The sequence below is a fragment of the Mytilinidion resinicola genome (genome assembly GCF_010093595.1).
Source record: "Mytilinidion resinicola strain CBS 304.34 unplaced genomic scaffold BDZ99scaffold_7, whole genome shotgun sequence".
NCBI classification, from domain to species: domain Eukaryota; kingdom Fungi; phylum Ascomycota; class Dothideomycetes; order Mytilinidiales; family Mytilinidiaceae; genus Mytilinidion; species Mytilinidion resinicola.
In genome coordinates this window covers 640,292-657,312 of record NW_022985443.1, presented here as the reverse complement: position 1 = coordinate 657,312, position 17,021 = coordinate 640,292, and the positions used below count along the sequence as shown (strand labels likewise).

The 17,021-nt window shown below is 49.7% G+C and overlaps 10 protein-coding genes across 10 annotated transcripts in view; 3 read left to right on the top strand and 7 right to left on the bottom strand.

Annotated features, from left to right (window-relative positions):
• Positions 1-522: 522 nt before the first annotated feature.
• On the top strand, positions 523-2,290 carry BDZ99DRAFT_384132 (MFS general substrate transporter; the record flags this gene model as incomplete). The annotated part of the gene is made up of 3 exons (XM_033715367.1): positions 523-1,489; positions 1,543-1,990; positions 2,044-2,290. Coding segments are annotated over 3 exons (1,662 nt in total), but the record flags the coding sequence as incomplete, so codon positions are not given.
• A 211-nt stretch (positions 2,291-2,501) lies between these two features.
• On the bottom strand, positions 2,502-4,541 carry BDZ99DRAFT_569556 (uncharacterized protein; the record flags this gene model as incomplete). The annotated part of the gene is made up of 2 exons (XM_033727895.1): positions 2,502-3,763; positions 4,342-4,541. 2 exons carry the CDS (start codon positions 4,539-4,541, stop codon positions 2,593-2,595), a joined length of 1,371 nt encoding a protein of 456 aa, XP_033578503.1. The 3' UTR covers positions 2,502-2,592.
• Positions 4,542-5,163: 622 nt separating this feature from the next.
• Positions 5,164-6,204, bottom strand: BDZ99DRAFT_559625 (NAD(P)-binding protein; the record flags this gene model as incomplete). The annotated part of the gene is made up of 1 exon (XM_033727267.1): positions 5,164-6,204. One exon carries the CDS (start codon positions 6,202-6,204, stop codon positions 5,440-5,442), a length of 765 nt encoding a protein of 254 aa, XP_033578502.1. The 3' UTR covers positions 5,164-5,439.
• Positions 6,205-6,632: 428 nt separating this feature from the next.
• On the top strand, positions 6,633-8,583 carry BDZ99DRAFT_559618 (uncharacterized protein). Its single transcript, XM_033727266.1, has 4 exons — positions 6,633-7,015; positions 7,065-7,380; positions 7,443-7,841; positions 7,900-8,583. Exons 1-4 carry the CDS (start codon positions 6,851-6,853, stop codon positions 8,430-8,432), a joined length of 1,413 nt encoding a protein of 470 aa, XP_033578501.1. The 5' UTR covers positions 6,633-6,850; the 3' UTR covers positions 8,433-8,583.
• A 375-nt stretch (positions 8,584-8,958) lies between these two features.
• Positions 8,959-9,237, top strand: BDZ99DRAFT_384946 (uncharacterized protein; the record flags this gene model as incomplete). Its single annotated transcript, XM_033715410.1, has 1 exon — positions 8,959-9,237. A coding segment is annotated over one exon (279 nt), but the record flags the coding sequence as incomplete, so codon positions are not given.
• Positions 9,238-10,359: 1,122 nt separating this feature from the next.
• BDZ99DRAFT_475080 (uncharacterized protein) lies at positions 10,360-11,103 on the bottom strand (the record flags this gene model as incomplete). The annotated part of the gene is made up of 2 exons (XM_033721951.1): positions 10,360-10,922; positions 10,986-11,103. The coding sequence occupies 2 exons, from the start codon at positions 11,101-11,103 to the stop codon at positions 10,360-10,362; spliced, it is 681 nt and encodes a 226-aa protein (XP_033578499.1).
• Positions 11,104-12,577: 1,474 nt separating this feature from the next.
• BDZ99DRAFT_475079 (uncharacterized protein) lies at positions 12,578-13,276 on the bottom strand (the record flags this gene model as incomplete). Its single annotated transcript, XM_033721950.1, has 3 exons — positions 12,578-12,849; positions 12,927-13,095; positions 13,166-13,276. 3 exons carry the CDS (start codon positions 13,274-13,276, stop codon positions 12,578-12,580), a joined length of 552 nt encoding a protein of 183 aa, XP_033578498.1.
• A 289-nt stretch (positions 13,277-13,565) lies between these two features.
• On the bottom strand, positions 13,566-13,793 carry BDZ99DRAFT_384926 (uncharacterized protein; the record flags this gene model as incomplete). The annotated part of the gene is made up of 2 exons (XM_033715409.1): positions 13,566-13,670; positions 13,731-13,793. The coding sequence occupies 2 exons, from the start codon at positions 13,791-13,793 to the stop codon at positions 13,566-13,568; spliced, it is 168 nt and encodes a 55-aa protein (XP_033578497.1).
• Positions 13,794-14,528: 735 nt separating this feature from the next.
• On the bottom strand, positions 14,529-15,222 carry BDZ99DRAFT_518795 (uncharacterized protein; the record flags this gene model as incomplete). The annotated part of the gene is made up of 2 exons (XM_033725337.1): positions 14,529-14,831; positions 14,905-15,222. The coding sequence occupies 2 exons, from the start codon at positions 15,220-15,222 to the stop codon at positions 14,529-14,531; spliced, it is 621 nt and encodes a 206-aa protein (XP_033578496.1).
• A 534-nt stretch (positions 15,223-15,756) lies between these two features.
• Positions 15,757-17,021, bottom strand: part of BDZ99DRAFT_518794 (uncharacterized protein) — a gene marked incomplete at both ends in the record, with an annotated part of 3,169 nt that continues 1,904 nt past the window's right edge. The window contains one exon of the mRNA XM_033725336.1: positions 15,757-17,019. Coding sequence (XP_033578495.1) covers positions 15,757-17,019 — 1,263 coding nt within the window. The remainder of the gene's footprint in view (positions 17,020-17,021) is intronic.

Genomic DNA, 17,021 nt, shown 5'->3' with positions numbered 1-17,021 from the left:
TTCTCGGCCGGAATGCACGTGCATCACCTCGAGCGCTTACATATATGTAAAATTGGACTGGAGAACAGCGGGAGGACCTGCAGGATGGGGGCATACCCTTGTACAGTAAGCCGTGGGCGGGTGGGGGGCATGCCTAATTAAGTGCCGCTTCGGCTCGTGCCGCTTCGGCTCGTGCCTTGCGGCCCGCGGGGAACATGGGAGGAGCAATCTGACCAATCAATACAGCCTCTGGAGTTTTACCCGATATTTCCGCCCCAAAAAAAAGTCGCCGGTGAATCACGTGCAGGGGAAAATAATCGCCGGGATCGCTTGGTAATCAACCTCTTCGAGCGAAGTTGGTAATACACCTCGTCGAACGAAGCTGCAGTCAATGCAGATAAGCCCTCGCAGACAGCAAATGCCGCTGCATCCCAGTCACATCAACCAGCGCAAACCACCTTCTCCCTACGAATCCTGCTGCATTTGCATTTACGGGCGAACTCGTATCTCTAGCTCAATCAGTGTCTGCAAGCCGCCGGAAAGCCTCGACCGCCGAACATGGCCTCAGCCAGCCCGCCAGATGGCAGCTCAGTCAACCCAGCCACTCCAGCCAAGACACACCATCCACCCATCCCCCTCTGGAAGCTCGTTACTTCGCAATCCGCCTTCACACCTGACGTGCTCGAACACACCTTTCCTGGGAGCGGAACCCCTGAGGACCCTTACCGTGTAGAATGGATCCCCGACGATTCTCGCAATCCTCTCATCATGCCACAATGGATCAAGTGGATGATCACCATTATCCAAGCTTTCGCCTTCCTGTCCATCACCTTCGCTTCGTCTGCCATGTCGGCCACCGACCCGCAGCTGGAAGAGCATTTTGGCGCCAGCAGCACCTTGGTGATAGCTGATACGTCGCTCTTCATCCTGGCTTTTGCCATTGGGCCAGCCGTGTGGGCGCCGCTTTCCGAACTATACGGACGACAGGTCGTATGCATGCTCACGTACGCCTTGGCGACTCTCTTCAGCGGTGCCGTCATCGCGAGCAAAAACATCGCCACTGTCTTAGTTCTGAGATTCTTCTCAGGCGCTTTCGGGGCGTCGGCAATCACGAACTCGGGCGGCGTCGTGTCGGACATGTTCACGGCCCGCGACCGTGCGGTTGCCATGCTTGCCTTCATCGGTGCTCCGTTCTTGGGTCCCAGTATCGCTCCGATAGCGTGCAATTATCTTGCCGTTGCCGCTGGATGGCAGTGGGTTGCTGCTTTGATCACTTTCTTTGTCGGAGCTGCCTTCGTTGGCGTTCTGTTCGTACCGGAGACATATCATCCAGTTCTGCTACGGCGCCGCGCAGCTAAGCTTAGCAAGATAACGGGAAAGGTTTACAAAAGCAAGCTGGATGACGGGACGAAGACTCCAGCGGTCGTCTTCAATACCGCTATGGTGAGACCTTGGGCTTTGCTGTTCAGGGAACCCATCGTTTTGTTCTTATCCCTGTACATGGCCATTAGTATGCAGTATTCTCGCTGACCTTCCCCTCTTTGCGCGCTAACACTGTTCTAGTTTACGGTACCATGTATATGGAATTCGCTGCCTTCCCTATCGTCTTCATCGGCTCTCGAGGATGGAGTCAGGCCAATTCTGGTCTGTCCTTTGTTGGAATGGGTATCGGGCAGATCATTGGAGTGGTTATCTCGTACTTCGACAATACGAGGTACAAGCGTGTGATCGACCGCTTACCCGAGGACACCACGGTGGCGCCGCCAGAAGCGCGACTATTTCCATCTCTGATTGGTGCCGTTCTGCTACCCATCGCACTGTTTGAATTCGCTTGGACAAATTACCCCAGTATCCATTGGATTGCCTGTCAGATTGGCACCGTAGGCCTCGGTATCTCACACGTCCTCATCTTCTTGAGTGTAGCAAACTACCTCGTCGATACGTATACTCTCTATGCTGCCTCGGCATTGGCTGCAAACACCATCATCCGAGCCCTTTTCGGCGCAGCCTTGTGAGTTGTAGCCCTCTCGACCCACAACGATCTTATGCTAACGAGCACCATAGTCCTTTGTTTACTACTCCAATGTATAATAGTCTTGGTATTCATTGGGGTTCGTCCATCCCTGCATTCTTGGCGCTGGTGTGCGCCCCGTTCCCTTATCTTTTCCATACATATGGGCCTAGAGTTCGCAGGCACTGTAGATACGCAGCTGAGTCAGCTCGTATCCTAGACGTGCTGCACAATAAGTCGAACAAGGCTCAGGAACCGAGTGGCAGCGAACTGGCTCAAACCGGGGAGAAGAAAGTCTGAGTACTTCTTCGAGTGTGCTGCTGAGCATCTTCGGAGTGGTCGGCGGACTCGATGGGGGATTGTGAGAGACTTTTTGGGCGATAAGAGGCGTGAACAACAATTGGGGCGTTCTCATGTCTTCTAAAAGCATGGCTGCATTGATTCATGACAGTCAAAGTAGTGCTTGACCAATCCAAAGCTCTAACTCTTAACTTCGGCCCTATCATTCTCCGTCATGTTACGGTTCTATAGACGTTTCAGACTCTTGATTGACTTCGTAAAAGAATTGTGGCCGTTCTATCAATGGTAGCATCTTAAGAAGATCAGCTTGAACCAAGAATTCCCTCCAGTCCATGCAAAAGCATTCCCATATGGCTGTCGAATCCATTCTCGGTGAGAAGGTCCCGCTTGTCTCCTTGGATAAGTTTATCAAATATTGCAATAGCTTCCGCCCTCCCTTTGTTGCCTTCAGTCTCTAGGCGTGCTGCAGCCTGCCGTTGTTGCAGACGCGTCTTCACATAAGCCAGTGCGGTTTCAATTCGTCGTACAGCCAGAATAATTAGCATCCTCGACGTGATTTTTTGCTCCTCCCCAGCGGCTTCATATTTGCCAATCGATACGCGCCAGTTGCTGCGGCATGTAGCGGCAGAATCTTCAACCGAGGAGCGTTGCTGGGTAGCTATTCGATCCATCCCAGCCACTGCTGCATTTGCAAAGGAGCACCGCAAAGCACGCAATAAAAATCGCATACTCATGACAAACATGAGAAAGATGCCCTCGGTGCTACCTTTGTCGCATGCGGTGCACTGACGTAGACTATCCCATTGCTCCATTGCGTCGCGGGCGGCTACGAGAGCGGTGTCGGGAGATGATTTTTTCTGCGCTTGCTCGACTTTGTCCATCCGGAAAAGTAATCTGACCTGTTTGTCTAGACACTCGCAAGTGGTTGTACCTGGCGAGTCCGTTGCATCTGGTGAAGACATTGAGACATTGTCCAGGAAGTTCTGCAAGTGCTGGGGAGTGAGACCGGCAGGAAATTGTGAAGTTCCGAACGCGTGACCGCTTCCTGTAGAAGACATGGCCAGTCCTGTAGCGGGAAAATTGTTGAATGAAGTTGTGTTTGACATTGTGCGTTCAAGGTTACCGTACGGGTCCTCAAAAGATGTGTCATTAGATCGACTGCGATCCGCTGGGGGGAGCTGTGAAGATGGCAATCCTGCCTGTCCATTGCTAGTCTGACTTGCCCTTCTATCAGAACTTGATTCCTCCCCATTAAGCAGGTCGAAGAAATCGATTGGGAGATTCCCCAAAACAGAAGCGGTTAATCCAGTGTCACTCCGGGTGCGTATCGGAGTCATAGTATTTCCAGGACTGCCATCTCTGATTCCTTCGAACGTCGGCATAGGTTGACCTAGCTGGCGTTGGTTTTGATACCGCTCGAGGTCTATCGAGTTTTGTATGTCCAGCCAAAGGTCTTGACGGCCACGATCGTACCTGATGTCAGCACCCTCTTGAGTCTGGCATCTCTCCAACGTTCGCTTGTTTTTGCTTCCCCTGGGTCTGCCGAGTCGAGATGGCTCGCTGTAAATGCACTGTCTTCCTCCCTCTACGCAAAAAGTGCAGGGCGTTCCCCCAGAGCATTTTGTCTTGCCTCGATGGCAACTATCGCAGGCTGTTCGGCGCTTTTGCGGCTTTTCTTGGTTCATGGTAGAGTCGAGGTTGGTGGCACAGTCGGGAATAATAGTGCTTTCGGGTAAGGTCCGGAGGTGGCCGCTGCTGGGAGGCAACGAGGCTACATCAGCTCAAAAACACAATAAGTGCATTGTGGTGGCTACTTTTAGGTGTCTGGCTCTGCCACAGCTCTGTACGGGCCCGAGCTGCTCGCCCTATTCCCGCTGACAAAGAACCGCGCACGTCCAGGCAGGCCGCAGTACCAGTATCGCATGCAGGGATAGGGATGACACGGACACGGACACGGCAGGGTATTGCGAAATATGCAAAATATGCGAAATATGCGAAGTACGTCATTTGTACACAGGGGTAGGCCTCGCTGGCAGAGCTTATCAATATACCGTTCAAGCTCTTTCTCTTGTTGATCATTCAGAAGTCGCTGATTTTCGTACTGCTTTGCACGGCTAGTTTGAACACCTCGATATCGACGGGAGAGTGTGGATCGCGTAACTCCATGCTCTTTCTCAGTTTCAGTAAAATTAATCGATTCTCCTGGCTCTTGCGATTCCAAATCTGCAAACGCCTTATCCATAGCGCGCATATTGATGGAGTGGTATTATCTTGAAAATTGACGAAATTCGGTTGGTGCGTGCGTCGGGGAGGACCGTGCGTCAGGCAGCCAGGACTAATACCTAGGTATCAGCTCCTTCGTGAATTACCACTCTTTCAATTATTAGGCATTAGCTCCTTCGCAATAGTAGCGTCTACCTTTCCTGTAACGGCTGCAGAATATATGCTGCGGAAATGAGCGAAGATTGCGTCGATTGATCAAAGAGAGCGGGAATAGCTCCCTATAAGCATCTCCTATTAGGTGGGCTAACTACGTATAGTTAGGGTGCTGTGTCAGCCACTATCCTAGGTCAGGCCACTCGTCTCAACCGTAACATTTCCTATGCTAACATCTTGCTCACGCAAGGAGACTGCGAACCTACTGTACTCTAGAGTGATAACTGGGGCATTTCCAACTTATCAGTCAAGCCTTCGCAAGCCAATCACAATCCTGGGCCTGGCCTTGACGCAGGGAGAAGTACGCCGCATATCGCTGGGTTTGGATGATTTCGCCGAGGGTTGAACAATCATACTGCCAATTACCCCCAAGCTCCAGCTCGACTATCTTACTCAAGTTGTTGATGTGAACTCTGTTGTATTGTAGATGCCGTAAAGGCGGACTATATAGAGGAGCGAGATGAACTATCCCTGAGGGCGCTCCCTTGGTGCCAGGCCTCGGCAGCAAGGAAGGCGCCAAGGAAAGCCACTCCCTTCCTTTGACAGCAAGGAAGCACCACAACTTCGTAAGGAAGAGAAAGGGAGAGTAAGGGACACCTAGTGAACCGTATGAGTTAGGCGCCAAGGAAAGCCACTCCCTTCCTTTGACAGCAAGGAAGCACCACAGTGAACCGTATGAGTTGCTGATCCTAGGTTGCTGCAACCCGAGTATCTTACAACTTCATCCCTCCATTGGTTTCGGCGCAAGTCCCTGTCACGTTCGAATCCTTCATCAACCAAAGATAAGCTTCAGCAACCTGCTCGGGTCTTCCAACTGCCCTAGTGGGGAGTGTCTTTCTCAAATTATCGAAGAGACCCTCCCTTGTTGCCTCATCCATGCCGCCCCACAGCTCCGTGGCGACGTATCCAGGACTCACACAATTGACCCGAATCGGCTTCAAGTCGACCGCCAAATTGCGAGTTAAACCTTTCAGCCCGGCGGCAAAAGAAGCCACCATAGCCCATCCAGCCGTTGGTTTCTCAGACGATGTTCCCGATGTGAACGTAATCGATGACTCTGGCCCAGGGTTGAGGTATCGCTGACCGACCTGTGCGACGAAGAATTGTGCGTAAAGTCGCATCTGTCCAGCTTTGGAGTATTGTTGTAGAGTCAAGTCCTGCCAGGGAACGAGCTCGAGTGGATCGCATGCGGTGAATACGATGTGGTCCAATTTTCCAACCTTTTCGAAGAGACCATGCAAATCCGTTTGCAGCGTAGGTTTATTGAGATCCGCCACGAATCCTTCAATCTCGCTCTTTGGATACCATTCTTTAAGTTGTGAGACCTTGGATTGGACCTTTTGGAGTGAGGATGAGGAGATTGATACTCTGGCCCCAGCTGCAAGAGAGGCTGCAGCAACGCCGAAACCTATGCCAGAGGATCCTCCGATGATCAAGACATGCTTGGAGAGCAATTGTTGGAAGTTTGGAGCACCCATGATGAGAGTTGGTCTGCGTTTAGCGCGTTCGGCTTCAGCACTGTAAGTACGGACGCACGCAGGCTAATCTAGCAGCCGTACCCGGACGTAAACAACAGCATTTTAGTCTTCGGAGAGTAATCAAAGTAATCACTATGATCGACGAGATATCGGTTCCCTTCGCTCCGAGATTTTGGTGGTTCCAATTTAATGCAGCTACAGGAATATTCTCCGGAATAGTCACCGGTTACAAAGCGACCTCGGAATAATCTCAAAGAACTACCACTACGGCAATGATATGCCGCACATCATCCCCGCAGCCTTTTCGATGTCTTATCTTGACAAATAAGCTTAGGATCATAATCAACCGAAGCGGCTGCTCCACTTGGTGCTGGCATCAGACGAAAATTCATTGGCTTCATGGGTATCTTGAAGGCATTGCGCGTATGCATCTGTGCCTGAACAAGCTAAATGAACGTATGATTTGTAAACGTCATGTAGAGCCTATGACGTAATATACCGGGGAGATTTTACCTTGACTCATTTCATCACTATTTATGCATCAATTGATGTTCCAAAGGGAAAATGGCAGACTCAGACAGCCAACTACCTGCCTCTGGCCAACATCCCTGCCACCATCAAATCAGCGTTAGAGGAACTCAACACCATGGGACTCGAGAACACTACCACTTTCCATTTTGACCCTGTGGCCAATCCGGGTCTGACTCACGCCGCTACCATTACCAAGGCGAGCTCGCAGGAACTGGAAGGGCTACTGGAGGAGAATTTCAACATCAACCACATATTCACAAGCACCGAAGATGAGAGAGGAGTGAGTTAATTCTTAGACTTCAGAATGCTCACATCTCAACATGTTACAGATGTACTTCCACAACCACATCGCCCATCATCTCGTGACGATATGGGCCCTAGGCGCCAAGCCAGCGACTTTGCGTTCTCAGTACGAACGAAACGCCACATATCAGCGTGCGCCTGTTGAAATGCAACAAACTATGGTCACAGATCTAGTCGACCCAATAGTTTTCAAACGATGCTTGGGCCACGAACTCAATTTTGCGAGCTTTACTCGCTTCTTCATCAATGAGATTGACAAGCTTGGATACCAGAAAGTGTTACACAAATATCTCGTGGACGGGACAGAGATCTCAAATGACGTGCTGTGTCGAATCTACATGGGTGGGTTTCAGTCGAGTCCGAGCAGTCTTCGAGGTCCCGCATCGTGCTGACATGGAAACCAGGGTACGTGCATGGTATCATCCACATCAACCTGGCACTCGAATTCCGTCAAGCCAAGATGTTAGCCGAAGGCTTAGCACAAGCTTGTGTGCATCACGACTGGTGGTACACGGAGTATCTCACTGAAGCCGAGACTCTCGCCGCGAAAAGGGAGCAGCCAAGCCTGCCACTGTCGGATCTCATCGACATGTGTCGTGCGGATGACGCCGTTCGTACTTCATCCAGCCCATCCTACCACAGTCAAACGAGGCCCGTAAGTGGCCAGTTCGCTATGGACATGGAGCCGGCAAGGGACGGAGTACTGAAGAATGCAAAACCGGAATTACTGAAAATAGCCGCGCGGTTTCGAGTCGATCCCAACGACATCGAACGTGCTTGTGCCGAAGTCCAAAATACAGCGGGTGAGCAGCTCCATCATATTCACACTCCTTCAAGTAGACCGTTGCTTACGACGAGTAGTCTATCTCACTGCGGGCGCTCAGCGACCCCCATATATCTGCCTCTTCGACTTCAGCCTGCTCCATACTGTGACCTCTAGCATTGGCCTCTCAGTCTTCCTCTCCGAACCATCTCTTTTAAATGAGCAGAAAGCACGCCTCCTAGAATACACAGGCAGAATCTACCTTCTAACCTACGCCTGTCACGGCAGCCCCGAGATCCGCCTCGACTGGCTCGCATCCCACCCTTCGAAGTTGAAGAATCAGGGCTGGCCAGAGGTCTTTGAGCGAGCCGCCTACCATGAAGATGACGGCCACATGTCGAAGCTCATTCGCGGCATAGCGCACGCGCAGAAAACGTCCAAGCCCTACGACCATTTGCCCGAATTTCGTATCAAGCAGTCGCTTTTTCTGACCGCGGCTATTGCGGCGATTGACTCGGGGAGTGATAGGCCGATGGATGTCGTAACGCATTTCGATTTCATTCGTGGGGCCGGGTTTCCGGAGCCGTGGGAGAGGTTTCCGTATCGTAAGTCTGTTCGTGCGCACCTTTAGATGTGGAGGAGTGTTGGGTGTCGAGCGACTCATTGTTGCGACTGCTGTCGATGCAATTGTCGATCGGATTGGTAGATGGAAGTCCTTTATAGAATTGAGCTATATCTATGTTAGTTTTAGGGTGCGATGAGGCGCCTTGGTTAAGTATGGGACACACTTATAACCGAAATTCCACTCGTCCCAGTATACCTGTCTACTTCGAGTTTGTAGAAGCTTCACATTTGCATAGGCCAATCATTTAAAGCACCACGCCGTTTTACTAGCGAGCACCCTCTATACATACACATACACGTACATGCAACTCCCATTCCTATCAACAATGCCCTGCCCAGCCCTCCCAACTTCAAAAGTCGCACCGAGCCCCCCTCCCCCCACACCTACAAATCCGGCAGAAACCTCGCCTAAAAATCATCGCCCGTCCTAGACATAGTCTCAATAGCCCTCACCGTGTTTGGTGTAACCCTTTCCAACAATTCTCTTGCCCCTTCGCCAGGAACGGGAGAAGTACAAAAAGGAACTGTACGACCAAGGCTTTTATCCACTCGCCAAGGCTAAAGGGACCCTCTTCTATAAGAAATATGAGGCAGCGAATAAAGAAATTGGCAGTGCCTATCAAAAACTACACCGAGCACGATTAGATGATGCGATCCACACATTTCACGACTCCGTCAATACGATCGAGATAGCTAGACAGCTCAGTACAAAGGCCACGAATGATATTCTAGCCTTGCCGACTACCGAATTCGAACTTCGAGAGCGGGCGGCCATAGCTGGTATACTTTTCAAGCCTCTTAAGAATAACTAAGCGCGCGCCAAATTTGTCTGTATATTAGCTTAACTATACTATCTGTAGAAGGCTTACTACCTAAATGCTCTTAAATAAAGGATTAACTATATAAAAAAATTCGTATCGCCTTCGTCGATAAAGTGTAAGAAAAATATAAATAGCTCTCCAGATAAATCGACCAGCCTAGGTAGCAGCTTCGTGAAATAGGAGCTAGATACACCTGGAGACGAAGAAGTAGTCGAGGTTCACTCCTAACGCCTATTTCTAAGAATACTCCTCTACCTAGTATATCTTATTTACGTGGGCAATAAAGGAGTCTTGTACGAACAGCGGATACGCTATATGCCATGAAAGGACGTCCTAAAGAAGCATATCCAAACACACTTTAAAGACCCTGGATATTAGGGTAAGGTTGAATATCGCTACCCTGACTATTATGTTAAACTGAGTAGAATAATAGATTTCATAAGACATACGTTTGACGCACATGGGGTGTATCATTAATACGGTATCTATCATTAAAAGGCGATTCGCGGTGCTGGTGCTGATGCCGTAACGGCAAACGGACGCTCTGCTAAATAGATCTGGACAATAAGATGCATCTGCAGCTGTGAAGGTCTCGCCGTTTGTACGGACTCCAGTCTCCCGGGTGCTTTCGTCGCACTGCAGCGACCAGGTGGGCTGGTGCCCGACGTGTGCGTTTATTAGGAAGGCGTTCCAGTCACCCTCCTTCGTTCATCTGGCGATGACTTCACGACATATCATCCAGCTTGCGGCGCCTAGCATCCGATGCCTTCGCCCTTACATTATCTGAGCTGTTGTCTATCACTGTATAAGGCTGCTCTCACCCTTACTACATGCATCTCAACGTCTAACATCGTGCAGCGCTATGTTCTACTATCCTCGACTGGCTGATATCCGCACAGCGTTCCAGCCTGTCGTAGGCAAGGCTGCGGTCATCTATAACGTTCTTCCAGCCAGAAAACGACCATGCACAACGCATGGCGAGCCTGAGGCCCGGCGACAACGTCCTCGAGCTCCGCTGCGGCAGCGGCAGCCTAATAGACGCTGCGAAGCACGCTGTTGATGACGGTGTCCGTGTTGCAGTCGATGGCGTCCCAGGTCTACTCGATATCGACCTCAGCGCCACGCTCCGCGAGCATAACCTACGGCGGCAGGTCCCCGGATTACTTTGTACAACTTGACGCCAAGATAATCTCTGTAGCACCTCGTACAGAGCCAGTATCGTGATACTACTTCTCGATCTCGAGACTCCAAAGGGACCCCATACCGCCAGATCCAGCCAGTCAATCGCTCAGTAGCAGTAGCTATCGGCTTCGTTAAGTAGTTCAACCGGGGGTCGTTCATCTCGATCCCCTTGAAATTGGGCGCGGTAGCAGGTATTGTAGCAGGTCTCAGAGAGATGACGTCGAGAGTAGTAGGGGCAGTGGAGTCTCGAGAAGTCAGTGTTGACATCTCTGTAGCAGCGACTGTCTCCCTAGGAACTGTTACGCCCATAGTGTTGTCGACAGGAGATGCCATCTCATGATAATCCTGCTCCCTCGAGCTCCCTAAGGCATCGCCCTGCGTCAATTGTATGAGGATCGACGATTGAGTATCCTGGCTGGGTTGAATCTCGAGGTCCTGGGGTAACTGCGAGTCCTCCGCTAACACTTCTTCTAGTGGCCGGAGACGCTTAGGGGCTTGCGACAACGTAGTTTCAGGTGGATTCTGTCATTTCGTTACTCTTCTAGGCGTTACGATACCCTGGGGATCGACTGGGGGTGTTGGTAGAGGTGACGGGTAACTACTCCATTCGGGGTGTTGGGAGAGCCATCGGGCCGATGGGACGTGCGCTCTACTTGATCTTCGAATTTCGGCCATTATCGATAGGAGGAGGATGTAGAAACACCTCTAAACTTATTACGACGTCTAGGTTACGTTGGGATTAGGGTTGTGGAAATGTTGAGGTTAATACTCCGCATTACTGGATGCCACGCGATGTTAATGCTGAGAACAGTATAGCAGGTTAAGAAACCATTAGTACTTCTCCCTGACAGTTTCTCAACAGGGTTTTGTCAATAATCCGCCATGATCGATTTATCCAGTGATTTTTGGACCCCTATCATCGATCATACTCCAATCTAAAAGAGCGAGAGCAAATAAGAGAAGGGGAAACCGGGGCCCTAAATGCTCGCAAGCACACATAAGCAACTTCAGCAGTATCCATCACTAAGGATGTAGAGCTGGGTCGCACGGAATGATTTAACCCATTAAAAAAATGAAAATGACGCCTATTGATGTTCGCGTCAGCAGATAGGGAGCATTATATGGATGCACTTGCATTCTTGCTAACGTTAAGAATTAGCATAACAGGGTAGTAGGCACAGACATATCGTAATCGGGAGAGAGAAGGCAGAAAAAGGGGGTTAAGGATTGAGAGGTAAAGAGCGATACTAAACCGAACGATAAGAAGTTACATATAATTAACAATAATTATGTAATGAACATGGGTAAACCACAGATCCAAGATTTTCTGGAATGCCAAGAACGCTGGCTTAGAGGCCTTCATTTTCGGAGGCAAAGGCCTCTAGATACGGAAGCGTCCAAGCCAACCCAACATCGTTTAAGAAGAAATTTGATCCGCCGTCAGTATTCAGCCTGTTCCAATCTATTCCGGTACGTTGCTCAAGCGCAATATTACGCGGCCGGAGACAGAGATATTGGAATAAGCGATTGAAAATTGAGAGCTGTCGCCCTCGAGCTTCGAGTTTGCCATGTCGTCGAAGAATCTTGAGACACGCGCTTTGAACTGGCGCATAATGGTTTTCATGGTTGATATATTTAGCCTCCATATTAGTATGCTATCAATTAGTTGCATCCGTTCCTATTAGCCAAGGTCAAATAGTGGAGGCAGTACAAATATACCTCGATTAGCGCAAACACTTTAACAGGCGTCACTCCGGCTTAGAAGACGAAGAAAAGTGCTCGTTGTACTGGGCCATCCCGCCATGTCGTGTCTAGCTTTGATTGAAATGCTGAAATGAGCTAAAGCTGGAGTTGCGAGGATTGGGCCGGTCGGCTCGCGAGATCAATTGGAGCGGATACTTGTGGTCAAGAAAGCAGCGAAAGGGCTAACTTAGCCGTATAGCCACCAGCATTGCGATATAACCTGACCGAAATGCTGACATGCGGGATAAGCATTGGCAGTCAATATCGCCAAGTCACGTATTTCATGCCAGACCATGATTAATATTGCAAAGAAGCTTTATGGAGTGAAATTCGATTAACATAAAGGATTTTCAAGTATTCCGCTCGAGCCGAGTCCCTCATCCCCCTCTAATCTACTGATTCGAACCTAGTAAGACATGGAGGGTGAAGCAAAAGTAGTTTGAGTTGTTGAAGCGCTGGACAGAGATATGGAGCTAGAACTGGATGGAGATGCCAAGCTAGAGCTGGAGCTGGATTGAGTCCCCGTAGCTGTGCTTGCGCTTGCGCTTGTCCCCATTGTTGGACAGGTGGTATTGCTGATCTCGCACTGAAAGCTCCCAATTCCCGCCTTCCAAGGGTCGTCAACTGATTTGGAACCGGGAAACCATTGCTCCTCGTTATACGAACACGGATCTCCTTCTAGAGCAGTTTTACATTCAAGGTCCCTATAGTAAAATAAGCTCATGACCCGCGTATCCACAGAAAAGGTCACTCACGCATAAAACCGACAACACAGTCCCAAGTCAATGGCGAAGGAACTGACGCTAATTCGAGTTTAGCAGATGCAAGGCTTTTAAGGTCCGAATCAGATAGTACAGACCTATCCATGTTATCTGCCCTAGAACATAACAGAGCTGACGATACTGGTGCGGTACACCAGCGCCACTGAGTTTCGTCGCAAAAGCGAATCCAGTGGATTCAGTACAATTGGGGTGACGCTATATAGCTGACGTACCTTTGGAGTACATTGGTCACCTGTAACGCGATTCTCTTGAAGTCCAGTTGGGTTCAGTGTAAAGGCAATGGCCGATGCGACAAAACATGTGATAAGGTAGATCAGATGCATGTTGAACCTAGAGTGCTTCGACACAACGGTATAAGACTGGGTTTATATCCTAGCCGCTCTTCCCCCATATTTAGAACCCCCCTCCTAAAATCTGCCGCCATGTCTTTACTACTCGAGCATCAATTTAATCCTCACTCTCTACTCACTCTCTATTCTCCACCCTCAAACATACATCCTCCGCGACACGGCGTACTTAATTATGATGCTCCATTGGCATGAACCATCACCGTTTCTTGTATGCGGCCTGCCAACAAAGCGTTAGAGTCTTACTTTCGACAATGGCAGTTAATTAAGTTACTAAATAGCAATCTTTGAGTTTCATGAACTCAGTGAGACACTTGTCTTTTGTGACGTTGTTGTAGTCCGCAACGATGCATTTGCCATATGCGGCGCCCTTCAATAGAATAGAATACGTCAGAGGGGAACACAAAAAACCAAAAGTTGAACTACTCACCTCCACCGAACACTTCCCTACAGCGGTGGCAAACCTCTCAATCGGACGGGTCTTGGTGGGCATGGTGACCGGATGGGAGTCGATACCCAATCTTCTTTGGCCGGACCAGTGATGGTATGCGATTGGTCTAACCTTTCCAATCTTTTATGATCGGTATCGGTTTGCAGGCTGGACGACGGGCTTCGGAATTCCCCCCTTGTCGCGTCTTGCTGCTGTAGAGCCACTCAAGTGCTCCGAGGGCCACTTATGCTCAAGGAAACGACTTATCGGGTGCATCTTAGTTGGCCTCAGACTATCGGCCGTCCACAGGTCCAGCCGAGAGCATTTTGTTTTTGGGTGAGAGAGGTAGGGGGCAAGTAATTGGTATTGGTTATATAACAGAAAGCTAATTATATATAGATGCTGTAGAAGAAATGCTAAGAAGTAGCAAAGGACCCGCTAGCAGCATAAACACAGAACCATTTGGAAGCATGTTGGATTCCATCTAGAAAGACTGCCCTATTACATGGTCACTTGAAGCGGTAGCTTTCTTCAAGAATGCTCGTTTACCACATATCACTTGCAATCAACTCCAAGAAGTGAATCATACTATTCATACTATCCTATTGTGCGACGAAGTATAGACTAACAGTATATAAAGGCGCCTTTTATAAGAAATTCTCAAAGTCCAAAACCGTTACTCCTGTTTATAGAGATTGCACAACGGTCATTTGATGAGCGCTGGATGATAGCCGACAACGACCGAAAGGAGTGGATAATTGGAGATGAAGAACTAGATAGTTGACAACAAATGAGATATCAAGAGAAATTAGGCTCGCCGTCGTTTGTTACGGCCGTCTTCTGAGTGCGTTCACCCCTCCTTCGTCTTGCCCTATTTGGCTTTGGCTTTGCCGCCTTATCCTGCTGCAGCAGGGTAATCTGCGTTTGCAATTCTTTGGTCCTGCTCTTCTCCGTTGCGAGATCCAGACTCAATTTCCTAACTTCTTGCTGAAGTCCTTGATTCGTCTCAATGAGATAGTTCAATTGGAGATTAAAGTCGCCCGGAATATCCCTCGACCCATTGATGACATTCTCTAGCACCTCGATTCTTTGCCTCGCAATCTCGTACTCAAATCTGAGTGACAACGTATCCTCAACCCCAGTGATTTCTTCATCTTGTAGGGTGAGGATTCACATGAGCTTTTTGTAGCCTCGCGATCAAAATATTAGCAGCCTCCGTGCGTTCAGCAGTAATCTGATAGGCGGCGTCCAAGAGTTTTTTCGTCGCGTTGTGCTCTTGATTGGCGGCGTCCAACAGCGCTTTCGTCGCATCGCGCTCCTGACGTTCTGCGTTGAGGGATTCCTGCAAACTCTTCTTTTCATTATCCAGGCTGGCAAAGAACTGACGAAGGTGTCCTCCACTGGCGAGGAGGCGATTGATCACCTCAAGTAACTGGTAGTAACAAAAGTTGAGATCTTGAAAGCCCTCGTGGCCAGGCAACTTCTCAATCATATTTCAGCACTCCTCCTCTAACTCTAAGAAACGAATGTTGGGAGTTTACCATGGTGGTGGGCGGATACATACGCTCCGCTTGGTGGGTATGAGGAGTAGTCATTGCGCGCAAAGGATGGCAGGGCAAGCACTGGCTGGCAATCCCTTTTAAAGTGGCAATGTTTCAACATTTATGTTCTAAAACCTCACGCGTGACATTAAACATCGTCATGAAAGGATGGATTGACAACGGCATCTGTTGTGCACAGAAAGTAGACGGTGATCGCTGCACTCTCCGGGCGTGCATATTTTATGATGCTCCATCAGCGCGAATGCCAACGTGCAAGAAACACCAAAATAAACAACCAAGACTTGAGTCTTGTCGGGCTATAGAGACATGCGGAATGCCATGCAACCGAGCACTATGCCTCGGCCCGGATCGATGGTTGCTGTGTTCAAAACACGATAAGAGGCCGAGTAACTTTAACTTATCTATCTTCTTTAGTTCGCGCTCCCCTAACAATTTCCGACCAAGGACCCGACTCCGCTGGAAAATTAAAACACTAATTCATAGAGAGCAGGGTCAATGGGGATATCAGATTCCAGTACAGGTTGGGTGTTCAGAGTAGGAGTACATCCAAGACGATAGTGACGTCGCTTGGTCTTCCTGTTCGGCTCTGGATCAAGTTCTCTCTCATTTTTCTTTCTCTTGTTCCCTCTTTCTCCCTGTCCAGGTCTCGGATTTCGAGCATCCGTACACGGTGCGATGTCCAACACCAGGTCGGCTGCGTCCGACCGAATAATCTCGGCGTCTGATCGCAGGTCCGGCTCCCTGTCGCTCTTATGGCTGGTTCTCCTGGGCGTGGGTGTCACGGAGCCGTCGAGATGAACCCCATCATTTTGAAGATCCGAGATTTGGGCTCGATGTTCTCGGAAGGCATGAATAGTTCCGCCGACTAGGATCTCCTTGGCCCCTCCATTATGGTACTGATCGACATGTTCTTGCCATGCCTTCCTTCCGAGGATCTCGGGTTGGTTAGTCAGCCCAATTCGGACGCACTCTGGACACGAGAAAGGATTTGCGAAGAAGTTCTCTCCATTTTCGTGTGCGTTCCAGAAGTGCGACTTAAGGCCCCGAGGGGTACGGATAAGATCCCGACAGAGGAAACACTGGTACATTGTTTGCTGTTGGTCATCGTGAGCCAGATCCAAATGCTGTTTCCAGTCCCAGATGCTCTCAATTGACGGTACAGCACCATCCCGGTCTGCTTGATGTGCGCATTTAGGGTATTCGATCGCGTTTTTAAACCTGCCTTTCGTCTTGGCGTCCTGTTCGGGACGATGACCACGAGTGAAGTGACCGACCAAACTTCGGAAGGTGAAATTCCTGTGCTTGCCTTTAGTTCCAAAATTGGAGAAGGGGCATGGGTATTTGGCTGGTGTGTTCGAGGCCTGTGGAAAACGCGGTGTATAGCGCTTGCCGTGAAACCTTTCGAGATGATTCAACCAAGCAGGATAGCTTTCTTCTACAACAACATAGACCTTGTTCCGTCGGCATTCCGGACATTGAAACGATTTGTCAAAGAACTTTGCTTCCACATGCTTCTTGTAGTGGCCAGTGAGATTTACGCGGCTGTTGTAATCAAGATCGCAAATGGCGCATCTGAAGCTGTTGTCGTCCGCAATCTCCGCCGCCTTGTGACACTTCTTGTTCATGTCGCGGTCATCCTCTTCCTCCTTCTCCTCCTTCTCCTCCTTCTCCTCCTTCTCCTCCTGCTCCTCCTGCTCCTCCTGCTCCTCCTGCTCCTCCTGCTCCTCCT

Excerpts from the sequence above, each read along its gene's own strand:
- BDZ99DRAFT_559618 (XM_033727266.1), top strand. The coding sequence starts at position 6,851 with ATGGGACTCGAGAACACTACCACTTTCCATTTTGACCCTGTGGCCAAT. Across the intron at positions 7,016-7,064 it reads GCACCGAAGATGAGAGAGGA|ATGTACTTCCACAACCACAT; the intron begins GTGAGTTAATTC and ends AACATGTTACAG. Across the intron at positions 7,842-7,899 it reads CGAAGTCCAAAATACAGCGG|TCTATCTCACTGCGGGCGCT; the intron begins GTGAGCAGCTCC and ends TACGACGAGTAG.